General features: G+C 40.3%; 1 protein-coding gene across 1 annotated transcript in view; it reads left to right on the top strand.

Annotated features, from left to right (window-relative positions):
* LOC139759504 (nephrin-like) overlaps positions 1 to 15,912 on the top strand; it is a 574,502-nt gene that overhangs the window by 433,035 nt on the left and 125,555 nt on the right. Inside the window, exon 4 of the mRNA XM_071681702.1 lies at positions 1,132 to 1,326. Within this exon, the coding sequence (XP_071537803.1) occupies positions 1,132 to 1,326 (195 nt within the window). The remainder of the gene's footprint in view (positions 1 to 1,131; positions 1,327 to 15,912) is intronic.

Here is a 15,912-nt window from a genome sequence, read left to right as displayed (position 1 = left end):
TCTCTGAAATACATGTCCGAAGTAATGCTCTCGTTAGCTGTTAATGGTTCAGTAATGAAGATGTCACATAACGGTTGAACTGAGGTCTCCGGACGCATATCCGTGTGAAGGGTCGGCGGTCAGGTGAACGGCAAGCAGGTGAACGGATATTGTTCCTGAAGCTCACAGCCAGAGTACTCTCTCTCTCTCTCTCTCTCTCTCTCTCTCTCTCTCTCTCTCTCTCTCTCTCTCTCTCTCTCTCTCTTATTGGGAAGGTGATTCCAATTTGCATTTTCGCAAATTGACGTGGATGGCAAGCAGATGATAATAACTGCATGCTCTAGTATTGTAATGAACTCCTCTGAGAGGCCGGCCTCGTTAATTCTGGTCTCTAATTATTCTGTTTGTGTTGGGAGGCTTGGCATATGGCAATTGTGTGTTTACCCTGTAATCACTTTCGTGCAGCACAACTGGTAATTGGTCTCTAAGAGGAACTCACTTGACCGTTCCTTTAACAGTATGTGGTCACTCTAGTTTCCTTTGGATTGTGTTTTTCTTGCTGCCAAAGTTTCGTTTTTTGCCAGTAATTCAAAGCAAAGGTTGATTCTGTACCGCCGGTGCATCATTCATAAAACCCAAGGATAAAAACATGTTTGTGTATATGACCTTGAGAGACCGTCTGAATGTATGTATGTATGGCCGTATGTTCGTCCTCTCTACGCCTACAGATGCAGTATATCCGGTGAGAAACGTCCAGCCGTCATCAAACTTTGTGTGTGGTGGCTGGAGAGTTCCTGTTGATTGTGAAGTCAACAGGTCAAAGTTCAAAGGCACAGACGTCATACAATTTCGCACGGTCGGCAGTGAAGTTGGTGGTCGCACAGCTGGCAGCAAACTCCTGTCGATTATGTGTTTAAAACTGATGTTTGCAGTTTGGAGAGAGAGAGAGAGAGAGAGAGAGAGAGAGAGAGAGAGAGAGAGAGAGAGAGAGAGAGAGAGAGAGAGAGAGAGAGAGAGAGAGAGAGAGAGAGAGAGAGAGAGAGAGAGTTTTCCGTCGGGTACCACAGCTTTTTTTTTTCTCTCCCTCTCTCTCAGCTGGACATCATCTGTCATACTCTGCTTGTTTCAGTCTAACCTTGTCTTTCTCTCCAGTTCCCCCCGGGCCGCCCACGATCCTATGGGGCGGGCGTGGGATCGTGGCGGTGGTTGGACCCTTGGGTGAGGGTGAGCGAGCGGAACTCACGTGCCGTAGTGTAGGTGGCCGCCCTCCGCCAACCCTCACCTGGACACGCCGTGGACGTCAGCTGCCTCTACTGAAAAACGAATCTGTCACCGACCCCGGCACAGGTAGGTACAGTACCAGTACTGGCCACTCCGGTGGCTGTGCTAAAACTCGTTCAGTTGATACTTGTCTCGTCCGCCTAGCAATATACAGTCAGGATCAGACGCCTTAACCTTCAGGGAAAAGGGTTGTTTGGCTCCTCCTGTCCCTACATTCAAAGTGTGGTAAGAAAGAAGAGGAGAAATTCCAGCCCGACGAGTCGTTCCCAGCCCTTCTAGCCGTCGGCTGGCTTGTGGAGTACAATTGGTTTGTATTCTTTCTCCCTTATCCCAGTGTAAATGTTAAATCTGTGCTATATGTAGCAGTGACCCTCAGGTCATGTTAATGTTACCAATAAACTGTAGGAGATAATACAAATTCAAGCACTTATTAGTTTCTGGTAAAGTCAGGTGTAGCCGACCACCTCATGAAATATTCACCTCCTAGCCAAACGGAAGGTCTAGACTGGGGTCTAACAACCTAAACTCAAAGGCATTATTGAGCTCAGTCTATCGGCATTTGTCTCCAACCATCGGTACTTTCAGGAGTCATTATGGTACCATTCATTTCCTTACCCTGTGCTTTTCCATCACCCCTTGGACCCCTCTCTCTTATATCTTCCTCCCACCTCCAGCCCCTCTCTAAAGGTCCAATTCTCCTCCTCGTTTTCGTTCTTTCAATCATCATTTCTACTAGTACGACTACTATATATATATATATATATATATATATATATATATATATATATATATATATATATATATATATATATATATATTTATTTATTTATTTATTAATTTATTTATTTATTTATTTAGTTACTTATTTCTTCGATAAATAATATTCATTTTATTATACTTTGTCGCAGTCTCCCACGTTAGCGAGGTAACGCAAGGACACAAGACGAAAGAATGGCCCAACCCACCCACATACACATGTATATACATACACGTCCACACACGCACATATACATACCTATACATTTCAACGGATACATATATATATATATATATATATATATATATATATATATATATATATATATATATATATATATATACATATATATATATATATGTATATCCTTTTTTTCTTTCAAACTGTTCTCCATTTCCCGCGTTAGCGAGGTAGCGTTAAGAACAGAGGACTGGGCCTTTCAGGGAATATCCTCACCTGGCCCCCTTCTTTGTTCCTTCTTTTGGAAAATTAAAAAAGAATGATGAGAGGGGAGGATTTCCAGCCCCCCGCTCCCTCCCCTTTTAGTCGCCTTCTACGACACGCAGGGAACACGTGGGAAGTATTCTTTCTCCCCTATCCCCAGGGATAATATATATATATATATATATATATATATATATATATATATATATATATATATATATATATATATATATATATATATATATATGTATATACACACAGACATATATATATATACCTGTACATAATTCATACTTGCTGCCTTTATTCATTCCTGTCGCCACTCCGCCACACATGAAAATGACACCCCCTCCCCTTCACGCGCGTGAGGTAGCGCCAGGAAAAGACAACGAAGACCACATTCCTTCACACTCAGTCTCTAGCTGTCATATATAATGCACCGAAACCACAGCTCCCTTTCCACACCTAGGCCCCACAAAACATTCCATGGTTTACACCAGACGCTTCACATTCTGTGCTTCAATCCATTGACAGCACGTCGACCCCGGTATACCACATCGTTCCAATTCACTCTATTCCTTACACGCCTTTCACCCTCCTGCATGTTCAGGCCCCGATCGCTCAAAATCTTTTTCACTCCATCCTTACACCTCCTATTTGGTCTCCCACTTCTCGTTCCCTCCACTTCTGACACATGTATCCTCTTTGTCAATCTTTCCTGACTCATTCTCTCCTTGTGACCAAACCATTTCGGTACACTCTCTTCTGCTCTCTCAACTACACTCTTTTTATTACCACACATCTTGCTTACCTTTTCATTACTTACTCGATTAAACACCTCACACCACATATTGTCCTCGAACATCTCATTTCCAACTTATCCACCCTTCTCCGCACAACCCTATCTATACCCCACGCCTCGCATCCATATGACATTGTTGGAACCACTATTCCTTTAAACATACCCATTTTTGCTTTCAGAGATGATATTCTCGCCTACCACACATTCTTCAACGCTCCCAGAATTTTCATCCCATCCCCACCCTGTGACTCACTTCCGCTTCCATGGTTCCATCTGCTGCCAAATCCACTCCCGGATATCTAAAACACTCTACTTCCATCAGCTTTTCTCCATTCAAACTTACCTCACAGATGACTTGTCCCTCAACCCAACTGTACCTAATAGACTAGCGCTTATTCACATTTACTCTCAGCTTTCTTCATTCACGCACTTTACCAAACTCTGTCACCAGCTTCTGCAGTTTCTCACCCGAATCAGCCACCAGTGCTGCATCATCAGCGAACAACAACTGACTGGCTTCCTAAACCCTCTCATCCACAACAGACTTCATACTTGCCCCTCTTTCCAAAACTCTTGTATTCACGTCCCTAACAACCCCAACCATAAACAAATTAAACAACCATGGAGTCATCACGCACACCTGCCGCAAACCTACATCCACTGGGAACCGATCACTTTACTCTCTTCCTACTCGTACACATGCCTTAGAGCCTCGATAAAGAGTTTTCATTGCCTCTAGCAACTTACCTCCCACACCATATTCTCTCAATACCTTCCACACAGCATCTCTTTCAACTCTATCATATGCCTTCTCCAGATCCATAAATGCTACATACAAAATAATTTGTTTTTCTAAGTATTTCTCACATACATTCTTCAAAGCAAACATCTGATCCACACATCCTCTACCACTTCTGAAACTACACTGCTCTTCCCTAATCTGATGCTCTGTACATGCCATATAATTTCCCGGGAATATTCAACAGACTTATACCTCTGTAATTTGAACACTCACCTTTATCCCCTTTGCCTTTGCACAATGGCACTATGCATGCATTCCGCCAATCCTCAGGCACTTCATCATGAGCCATACATATATTCAATATCGTCACCAACCAGTCAACAACACAGTCACCCCTTTTTTAATAGATTGCACTGCAATACCATCCAAACCCACCGCCTTGCTGGCTTTCATCATCCGCAAAGCTTTCGCTACCTCTTCTCTGCGTACGAAATCATTCTCCCTGACCCTCTCACTTCGCACACCACCTCGACCAAAACACCCTATATCTGGCACTCTATCATCTAACAGATACAATAAACCTTCAAAATACTCACTCCATCTCCTTCTCACGTCACCACTACTAGTTATTACCTCCCCATTAGCCGATGTTCCCCATTCACCGATGTTCCCATTTGTTTTCTTGTGTGTGTTTAAGACATGGTACTCGTCTACAAGGTTTAAGACACGGGCATCACTAACGTAAAACACACTCCCCATAACATGCAAATAGTAATCGTAGCTACACCTTCAGAGATTACCGGTAACGGCCCCACTTATGGCACCATCGAGCAGTACAATTCCTGAACTCCTCTCTTGCCATCACTCGAACAACTTCTCCTGCCATCACTCGAACAAAGTCCCTCTTAACTGTCCAGTTCTGACCGATCAGTTTGTCTGATTTGGGGTTTGCCAATTTCTCTCTCTCTCTCTCTCTCTCTCTCTCTCTCTCTCTCTCTCTCTCTCTCTCTCTCTCTCTCTCTCTCTCTCTCTCTCTCTCTCTCTCTCTCTCTCTCTCTCTCTCTCTGCCTTTAACGATCCTCATATTCACCCTCTCCCTTCCGCTTATTCCTTCGTCTATGCAGTGATTTCTCTCCCATATACGTGAGCTCTCGCATGCACACACACACACACACACACACACACACACGCACACACACACACACACACACACACACATTCATACACTCGTGTATATTCACACCACACGCCCTCATCCTTCTATTTCTCCCATAAATCGTACTCGCCCTTCTTTCTACCCACAGTCTGTACCCTTCCATCCACTCGCTGCTGCACCCTGCCATCCCATTTTCCCTCCCTTCCTGTCTCCTCTCTCTCACACACACTCCCCTTATCCACTCAGACAGAAGCTGAGCACCGTCTCCCGGACTTGGCCGCTGAGACAATATTGACTGGGATCACCTTCACCTTTGTCCAGCTGTATACCAATGTTTGTTTAAGCAAATTCGTTCTTGTTTTACCTACAAAACAGACGAATGATTAGAACTGACAAAGGATAATCTCAGATTCATTCCATATAATGGGAATGTCACACTGTGACTAGAATCTCTTGTCTCTCTTTTCGCAATAAATGAAAAGACAGAACCTTTTTACCACTACCTAGGGGAGATTGAATATGGATCTGCCAGTCGACTGCCAGTGAGACCTAAAACAGATTGTAAGAAATCGTCACCGACCTACAGAAAATCTTCAATATCATTACAGTTATCGCGGAAGAGGTTGAAGAACACGTAATCCGTCGTTCTTGCAGATGATACAGACAAAGGTATTAATCAGAGATGAACAGATAACTCACCTGATTAGTTTGCCTCACTTTATAACGCCAGTGTAATGATTTTGATTCACTGTTGATGTGAGGTTCAGCTGAGCATATGAAGCCAGTACTCAGACGGAGCAGTGAGCGCTGGGGTAGCGTGTGTTCTTCCTTCCTAATGTATTCCCCGTCAGCCTATGACGGCATTATACTGACAAACTCCCCAATTAGTCCAGTAGATACCAGGGATCAAGGAGGATCCCGACTATTGTCCCAGTCTAAAATTTCTGCATCACGAACAACACATAATGTACGCGGCTTCTGATAATTTCAATATCAGAAACTGTAGTATTATCAGTGATTACAGACCGCCACATACACAGCTAAAGTCTGATTTGTTCCGAAAACTTTAAACTCACGAAGGATTTACAGATTGAGGCGGGTGAGAGCAGGGGCGTGGTTGCGTAAGGGAGTGGGAGATAGGCGAATGTAGGGCCATGGACGTGTGAGGGAGGGGATGGTGGGTTAGGCTAGTGGTATTGACGTGTGTGGGAGGAGGGATGGCGGGTAATAGTAGCGTTGTGGGTGTGTGAGGGATAGAAGAGAGGGAGAAGAGGGAACGGGGGTGCGTGTGTGAAGGTGGCTTAGGGCAACGAATTTTGGGCATAAAAGGGAGTTGGTGGGTGGGGGAGGGAGTTGGATGAGGGGTTAGGGCAGGTGCGTGGGTGGGGGGGAGTATATAATCAACTCCGAGACACAGTACAGACGATTGAAGCAAATCAATGGGATCTAAGAGGATGACGCAACCGAGAGGAACATTTTCTGGGCTTAATCTTTTTTCTTTAATTTCAGTCAGTAATATCTCGACGAATAATTAATTTTCTGGAAAAAAAGGATTCGAAAGTAAACATTATTTCTTATTAATTTGCTTCAAAGAATGGACAACAAGTTGTACGTATGTTCTTTTTGAGTTGTCTGATAGATATACTATGAAGCTGTTAGCTGGTGGATGGCTACTCATGAAGATAAGATAGCCCGATATAATACACTACGACTGACATGTCAATAGAAAGAATCAACCTAGTTACGATAGATAACAAGCCTTATATAATAATTAAGATAGAAAGTAAGCATCATATAATAGTTACGATAGATAGTAAGCATTATATAATAGTTACGATAGATAGTGAGCATTAACAATAGTTACGATAGATAGAAAGCATTATGTAATAGTTACGATAGACAGTAAGCAGTATATAATTATAACGATAGATAGAAAGCATTATATAATAGTTACAATAGATAGTAAGCATTGTATAATAGTTACGATAGAATAGATAGTAAGTATTATATAATAGTTACGATGGATAGTAACCATTATATGATAGTTACGATGGATAATAAGCATTGTATAATAGTTACGATAGATAGTAAGTATTGCATAATAGTAACGATAGATAGTAAGCATTATATAACAGTTACGATGGATAGTAAGTATCATATGATATTTACGATAGATAGTAAGCATTGTATAATAGTTACGATAGATGGTAAGCATTATATAATAGTTACCATGGATAGTAACCATTATATAATAGTTACGATGGATAGTAAGCATTGTATAATAGTTACGATAGATAATAAGCATTATATGATAGTTACGATGGATAGTAAGCATCATATAATATGTATGATAGATAGTAAGCATTGTATAATAGTTACGATAGATAGTAAGCATTATATAATAGTTACGATGGATAGTAAGCATATATAATAGTTACGATGGAGAGCAAACATTATATAATGATTATGAAAGATAGTAAGCATTATATAATAGTTACGATGGAGAGCAAACATTATATAATGATTATGAAAGATAGTAAGCATTATGTAAGCATTGTATAATTGTTACGATAGATAGATAGATAGTAAGCAGTATATAATAGTTACAATGGATAGCAAACACTATGTAATGAGTACGATAGATAATAAGCATTATATAATAGTTACGATAGATAGTAAGTATTGCATAATAGTAACGATAGATAGTAAGCCTTATATAATTTCGATAGCTAGTAGGCATTGTATAATACTGTCTTTGTTGTCCCAAAACGCTAGGTTGCCCGCCACGCTCCTATCTCTGCTTGAAAAGAGAACTATGAACAAAAGAATCAGAGAAGGTTTATGATTTACATCAATGATTCACGGGCTGAACGATATCTCAATGCATCTGACGTGTGCGGCCAGCCGGGCTATCGCACCAGCCAATTTTATTTTCTTTGAAAAAGTTGAAAAGGGTTGACCGACTTGCACAAATGGATGCTCGTCCCCGAAGCAAATAGGATGTTTGTGTAGAAATTGTGGAACCATAAGGAAGTAAAGAACTGCATACTGATCCTTGAGGAGAGGTTATTTGTGTATGATCTGTGGCTCCTCCGTAAAGAATCAAACAACCTTGTGTAGAAGCTTGGTGAGGGAGTCGTAAAGCGTTGCCTCCAACTTGGGTTCCGTAAGGAACTGTGGTACTTCTGGCAAAGGCCTTCGTGAAAGGATTGCGATGCGCAGTGATCAGTGGTGGTCTGTGAAACGTTAAGTCAGGTCTCTGATGATATGGAATTGTTTTGTGCTGAAAATAGATCATAACCAACTCTGTTTACTAACATTTTCATTATCATTATTATCATTATCTATTATTATCATTATTATCAGTATTATTATTATCTATTATCATCATCATTATCATTATTATTATTATCATTATCATTACTATTATTATCATTACCATTTTCTCGTTTTTATCATACTTTGTCGCTGTCTCCCGCGTTAGCGAGGTAACGTAAGGAAACAGACGAAAGAATGGCCCAACCCACCCACATACACATGTATACGCGTCCACACACGCACATATACATACCTATACAATTCAACGTATACATATATATACATACGCAGACATATACATATATACACATGTACATTATTCATACTGTCTGCCCTTATTCATTCCCGTCGCTACCCTGCTACATATGAAATGACAACCCCTTCCCCCGCATTATTATTATCATTATCATTATCATTACTATTATCATCATTATCATTATTATTAGCATTATTATCATTATTACTATTATCATTATTATCATTATTATTATTGTTATTATTATTATTATTATTATTATTATTATTATTATTATTATTATTATTATTATTATTATTATTATTATTATTATTATCATTATTATTATTATTATCATTATTATTAATCATTATTATTAGTATCATTATTATTATTATTATTATTATCATTATTATTAATCATTATTATTATTATTATTATTATTATTATTATTAGTAGTAGTAGTAGTAGTAGTAGTAGTATTATCATTATCATTATTATTACTATCGTTACAATTATTGTCATTACTAATCGTTATTCTTATTGTCATTCATTATCATTATCATCTTTGGCTCACTTTGAATATTGCTTGGATCATTTGGGGGTTTCCGTCTGAAATGCCATTTTTATAACCCCCATTTTCACTAACCTGCATCTTTACTACACCGTTTGATTCACGTTTTCTTCACTATGCCCTTATCTTCATTACAAACTCGTTTCAATTCTATTCTTTTCTTCACTTCATCATCCTCCCTACCTCAGCTCAGTGGTTGCCTGTTCAGTTGCCGTGGCCATGGTGGCCTCTCAGAACTTAGTCTGACACAGACCATAACGACTTGACCATTTGACGTGTACTGGGCAAAGACCATTGAATATAGATTACAAATGTACTGACATGCACTTGAGGGCTTTAGCACTACTTAGAAAGGTCGATTTCCATGACTGAGTGAAGAAAGATTAGCTTGGGGGGCTCCTTCGGAACCTCAGGTGCCGTTCCGTAAAGTCGATTGCTCACCCTTTGATACACTCAGCAAGCTGGTTTCATCGTTCACCTGTTGGTTAAAAGATCATTTTGTCTGCGGTTGTTATTAGCATCCATACTTGCACAACTTCTAAATCAAAGGCACCGTATGGTTAATGAAAAACTGGAAGGATGCCAAACTTGCCACGAACACAGCGAACATTGCAAACTTGATGGCACACTGAGGAAATGAAAGAAGTTACTTACTGATGACCAAAAAAAAAAAAATCATTCGACCTGAACTATATAGAGCCTACATTATCGACGCTGTGTTGACACTAACCACTTTCCTCAAGCATCATGTAGGCGTCCTTCCACATTTCCTCCATTTGTAACGTGTTTCCTCTGCTGACTTCACCTGTAGGAGTACTTTTCCTTTCCTTTTACGTCCTCAGTCTATAGTACTTTTAAGCACTACAATATGAAACATGATTAGTAAACACACTTAGGATAGGGAAATCTTCTGCTTGAACACTTGTGGTCATAACACTTAGATTGAACATAGCTAAAAAAAAACGGTATTAAATCCCATATGAATGCTCGAAATGCATGAGCACACACACACAACACACACACACACACACACACACACACACACACACACACACACACACACACACACACACATTTGTCCTTTGCGAAGGCTATCATTGCCCCTACCTCGCACTACAACATCCTGTATATCCAAATTCACATTCCTCCCAAAAGCACAAATAATTGGTAACCTCAGATCCCCCAGTCTTAAACTCCTCGCCACTAAACACATTAACTTATGTGGCTGGAGACAAAGACACGAACATTTATCTTTGTTGTTTAGAGGGAAACTATTTTGGGACATGAGGAATTTATGAGGGGTCAGTTGTAGGGCTTTTGTGAGTATGGTGAGGAAAGACTAGGACAAAGAAGGAAAGGAGGATGGTATTAGGTGTTGAGGCTAAACTCAGATGCTTCACTGTTGTACAAACACAACCTTCTCGTAGCCCGCTTTTTGCTTTCCAAATATTCAATGAAATTTGTGCGATATATCTACATAAGTAATTACTTCATTGAGGAATATTGGAATTTTCTTTAACTTTCTTACATAACTTTATCATTGTTATTCTACAATGTAAAAATATTTCAACAGATTCCAAATAATGAATGTGATGGGATAATAATGTACTGTCAGTTAATGGGCGTGATTCCTATAGTGACAGTATTTCAGTCTAAGTCTTCATATATGCATATATAGATATCTTTTTTTCATACATATTTCCCATTTCCCGCGTTAGCGAGGTAGCGTTAAGAACAGAGGACTGAGCCTCAAAGAGAACATCCTCACTTGGCCCCCTTCTCTGTTCCTTCTTTTGGAAAAAGTAGAATGGGAGGGGAGGATTTCCAGGCCCCCACTCCCTCCCCTTTTAGTCGCCTTCTACGACAAGTAGGAGATTTCTTTTTTTTTTTTTTTTTTTTTTGCTTTGTCGCTGTCTCCCGCGTTTGCGAGGTAGCGCAAGGAAACATACGAAAGAAATGGCCCAACCCACCCCCATACACATGTATATACATACGTCCACACACGCAAATATACATACCTACACAGCTTTCCATGGTTTACCCCAGACGCTTCACATGCCCTGATTCAATCCACTGACAGCACGTCAACCCCGGTATATCACATCGATCCAATTCACTCTATTCCTTGCCCTCCTTTCAACCTCCTACATGTTCAGGCCCCGATCACACAAAATCTTTTTCACTCCATCTTTCCACCTCCAATTTGGTCTCCCACTTCTCCTCGTTCCCTCCACCTCCGACACATATATTCTCTTGGTCAATCTTTCCTCACTCATTCTCTCCATGTGCCCAAACCATTTCAAAACACTCTCCTCTGCTCTCTCAACCACGCTCTTTTTATTTCCAAACATCTCTCTTACCCTTACGTTACTTACTCGATCAAACCACCTCACACCACACATTGTCCTCAAACATCTCATTTCCAGCGCGTCCATCCTCCTGCGCACAACTCTATCCATAGCACACGCCTCGCAACCATACAACATTGTTGGAACCACTATTCCTTCAAACATACCCATTTTTGCTTTCCGAGATAATATTCTCGACTTCCACACATTCTTCAAGGCTCCCAGGATTTTCGCCCCCTCCCCCACCCTATGATCTACTTCCGCTCCCATGGTTCCATCCGCTGCCAGATCCACTCCCAGATATCTAAAACACTCTACTTCCTCCAGTTTTTCTCCATTCAAACTTACCTGCCAATTGACTTGACCCTCAACCCTGCTGTACCTAATAACCTTGCTCTTATTCACATTTGCTCTTAACTTTCATCTTTCACACACTTTACCAAACTCAGTCACCAGCTTCTGCAGCTTCTCACATGAATCAGCCACCAGCGCTGTATCATCAGCGAACAACAACCGACTCACTTCCCAAGCTCTCTCATCCCCAACAGACTTCATACTTGCCCCTCTTTCCAAAACTCTTGCATTTACCTCCCTAACAACCCAATCCATAAACAAATCAAACAACCATGGAGACATCACACACCCCTGCCGCAAACCTACATTCACTGAGAACCAATAACTTTCCTCTCTTCCTACACGTACACATGCCTTACATCCTCGATAAAAACTTTTCACTGCTTCTAACAACTTTCCTCCCACACCATATATTCTTAATACCTTCCACAGAGCATCTCTATCAACTTTATCATATGCCTTCTCCAGATCGATAAATGCTACATAAAAATCCATTGGCTTTTCTAAGTATTTCTCACATACATTCTTTAAAGCAAACACCTGATCCACACATCCTCTACCACTTCTGAAACCACACTGCTCTTCCCCAGTCTGATGCTCTGTACATGCCTTCACCCTCTCAATCAATACCCTCCCGTATAATTTACCAGGAATACTCAACAAACTTATATATATATATATATATATATATATATATATATATATATATATATATATATATATATATATATATATATATATATATATATATATATATATATATATATATATGAAGAATGTGTGGAAGTCGAGAACATTATCTCGGAAAGCAAAAATGGGTATGTTTGAAGGAATAGTGGTTCCAACAATGTTGTATGGTTGCGAGGCGTGGGCTATGGATAGAGTTGTGCGCAGGAGGATGGATGTGCTGGAAATGAGATGTTTGAGGACAATGTGTGGTGTGAGGTGGTTTGATCGAGTGAGTAACGTAAGGGTAAGAGAGATGTGTGGAAATAAAAATAGCGTGGTTGAGAGAGCAGAAGAGGGTGTTTTGAAGTGGTTTGGGCACATGGAGAGAATGAGTAAGGAAAGATTGACCAAGAGGATATATGTGTCGGAGGTGGAGGGAACGAGGAGAAGAGGGAGACCAAATTGGAGGTGGAAAGATGGAGTGAAAAAGATTTTGTGTGATCGGGGCCTGAACATGCAGGAGGGTGAAAGGAGGGCAAGGAATAGAGTGAATTGGAGCGATGTGGTATACCGGGGTTTACGTGCTGTCAGTGGATTGAATCAAGGCATGTGAAGCGTCTGGGGTAAACCATGGAAAGCTGCGTAGGTATGTATATTTGCGCGTGTGGACGTATGTATATACATGTGTATGGGGGTGGGTTGGGCCATTTCTTTCGTCTGTTTCCTTGCGCTACCTCGCAAACGCGGGAGACAGCGACAAAGTATAATAAAAAAAAATAAAAAAAATAATATATATATAATTATATATATATATATATATATATATATATATATATATATATATATATATATATATATATATATATATATATATAATCCCTGGGGATAGGGGAGAAAGAATACTTCCCACGTATTCCCTGCGTGTCGTAGAAGGCGACTAAAGGGAAGGGAGCGGGGGGGCTGGAAATCCTCCCCTCTCGTTTTTTTTTTTTCCCCAAAGAAGGAACAGAGAAGGGGGCCAGATGAGGATATTCCCTCAAAGGCCCAGTCCTCTGTTCTTAATGCTACCTCGCTAATGCGGGAAATGGCGAATAGTATGAAAGATGAATATATATATATATATATATATATATATATATATATATATATATATATATATATATATATATATATATATATATATATATATATATATATATATATATATATACATATATATATATATATATATATATATATATATATATATATATATATATATATGGATATATATATATATATATATATATATATATATATATATATATATCCCTGGGGATAGGGGAGGAAGAATACTTCCGACGCATTCCTCACGTGTCGTAGAAAGCGACTAAAGGGACGGGAGCGCTACGCTAGAAACCCTCCCCTCCTTGTATTTTAACTTTCTAAAAAGGGAAACAAATTAGGAGTCACGCGGGGAGTGCTAATCCTCCTTGAAGGCACACATTGGAGTGTCTAAATGTGTGTGGATGTAACCAAGATGAGAAAAATGGAGAGATAGGTAGTATGTTTGAGGAAAGGAACTTGGATGTTTTGGCTCTGAGTGAAACTAAGCTCAAGGGTAAAGGAGAAGAGTGGTTTGGAATGTCTTGGGAGTAAAGTCAGAGGTTAGTGAGAGGACAAGAGCAAGGAAGGAGTAGCACTACTCCTGAAACAGGAGTGGTGGGTGTATGTGATAGAGTGTAAGAAAGTAAGCCTTAGATTGATATGGGTAAAACTGAAAGTGGATGGAGAGATATGGGTGAATGTTAATGTGGTGAGAGGTGCAACTGGAGGGATGTCTGATCATTCTCTTGTGAAAGCGAAGGTGAAGATTTGTAGAGGATTTCAGAAAAGAAGAGAGTAGTGAGAGTAAGTGAGCTTGTGAAGGAGACCTGTATGAGGAAGTACCAGGAAAGACTGAGTACGCAATGGAAAAAGGTGAGAACAAAGGACATAAGGAGAGTGGGGGAGGAATGAGATGTATTAAGGGAAACAGTGATGGCTTGCGCAAAAGATTCTTTTGGCATGAGAAGCGTGAGAGGTGGGCAGATTAGAAAGGGTATTGAGTGGAGGAATGAAGAAGTAGAAGAGAAGAGAAGAGAGAGGCATTTGGACGATTTTTGCAGGGAAATAATGCAAATGAGTTTGAGATTTATAAAAGAAAGACGCAGGATGTCAAGAGAAAGGTGTAAGAGGTGAAAGATAGGGCAACTGAGACTTGGGGTGAGAGAGTACCTGTGAATTTTAGGGAGAATAAAAAGATGTTTTGGAAGGAGGTAGATAAAGTGCGTAAGGCAAGGGAACAAATGGGAACATCTGAGAAGGGGGCTAATGGGGAGGTGATAACAAGTAGTGGTGATGTGAGAATGAGATGTAGTGAGTAATCTGAAGGTTTGTTGAATGTGTTTGATGATAGAGTGGCAGATATAGGGTGTTTTGGTCTAGGTGATGTGCAAGGTGAGAGGGTTAGGGAAAATGATTTGGTAAACTGAAAAGGGGTAGTAAAAGCTTTGCGGAAGATGAAAGCCGGCAAGGCAGCGGGTCTGGATGGTATTGCAGTGGATTTTAGTAAAAAGGGGATGATTGTATTATTGACTGGTTGGTAAGTTTATTTAATGTATGTATGACTCATGGTGAGGTGCCTGAGGATTGGCGGAATGCTTGCATAGTGCCATTGTACAAAGGCAAAGGGGATAAAAGTGAGTGCTCAAATTACAGGGGTATAAGTCTGTTGAGTATTCCTAGGAAATTATATGGAAGGGTATTGATTGAGAGGGTGAAGGCATGCACATAACATCAGATTGGGGAAGAACAGTGTGGTATCAGAGGTGGTACAGGATGTGTGGATCAGGTGTTTGCTTTGTATCTAAGAAATACTTAGAAAAGCAAATGGAATTCTATGTAGCATTTGTGGATCTGGAGAAGGCATATGATAGAGTTGATAGAGATGCTCTGTGGAAGGTATTGATAATGCATGGTGTGGGAGGCAAGTTGTTAGAAGCAGTGAAAAATTTTCATCGAGGATGTAAGGAATGCGTGAAATGCAGGGAATACGTGGGAAGTAGAAGGCGACTAAAAGGGAAGAGAGCGGGGGGCTGGAAATCCTCCTCCCTCATTTTTAATTTTCCAAAAGAAGGAACAGAGAAGGGGACCAAGTGAGGATATTCCCTTGAAGGCCCAATCCTCTGTTCTTAACGCTACCTCGCTAATGCGGGAAATGGCGAATAGGATG

This window comes from Panulirus ornatus, chromosome 3 (assembly GCF_036320965.1).
Source record: "Panulirus ornatus isolate Po-2019 chromosome 3, ASM3632096v1, whole genome shotgun sequence".
Taxonomy (NCBI): Eukaryota; Metazoa; Arthropoda; class Malacostraca; order Decapoda; family Palinuridae; genus Panulirus; species Panulirus ornatus.
Note: the sequence above shows the minus strand (reverse complement) of the source record. Positions and strands in the feature narration are given on the sequence as shown.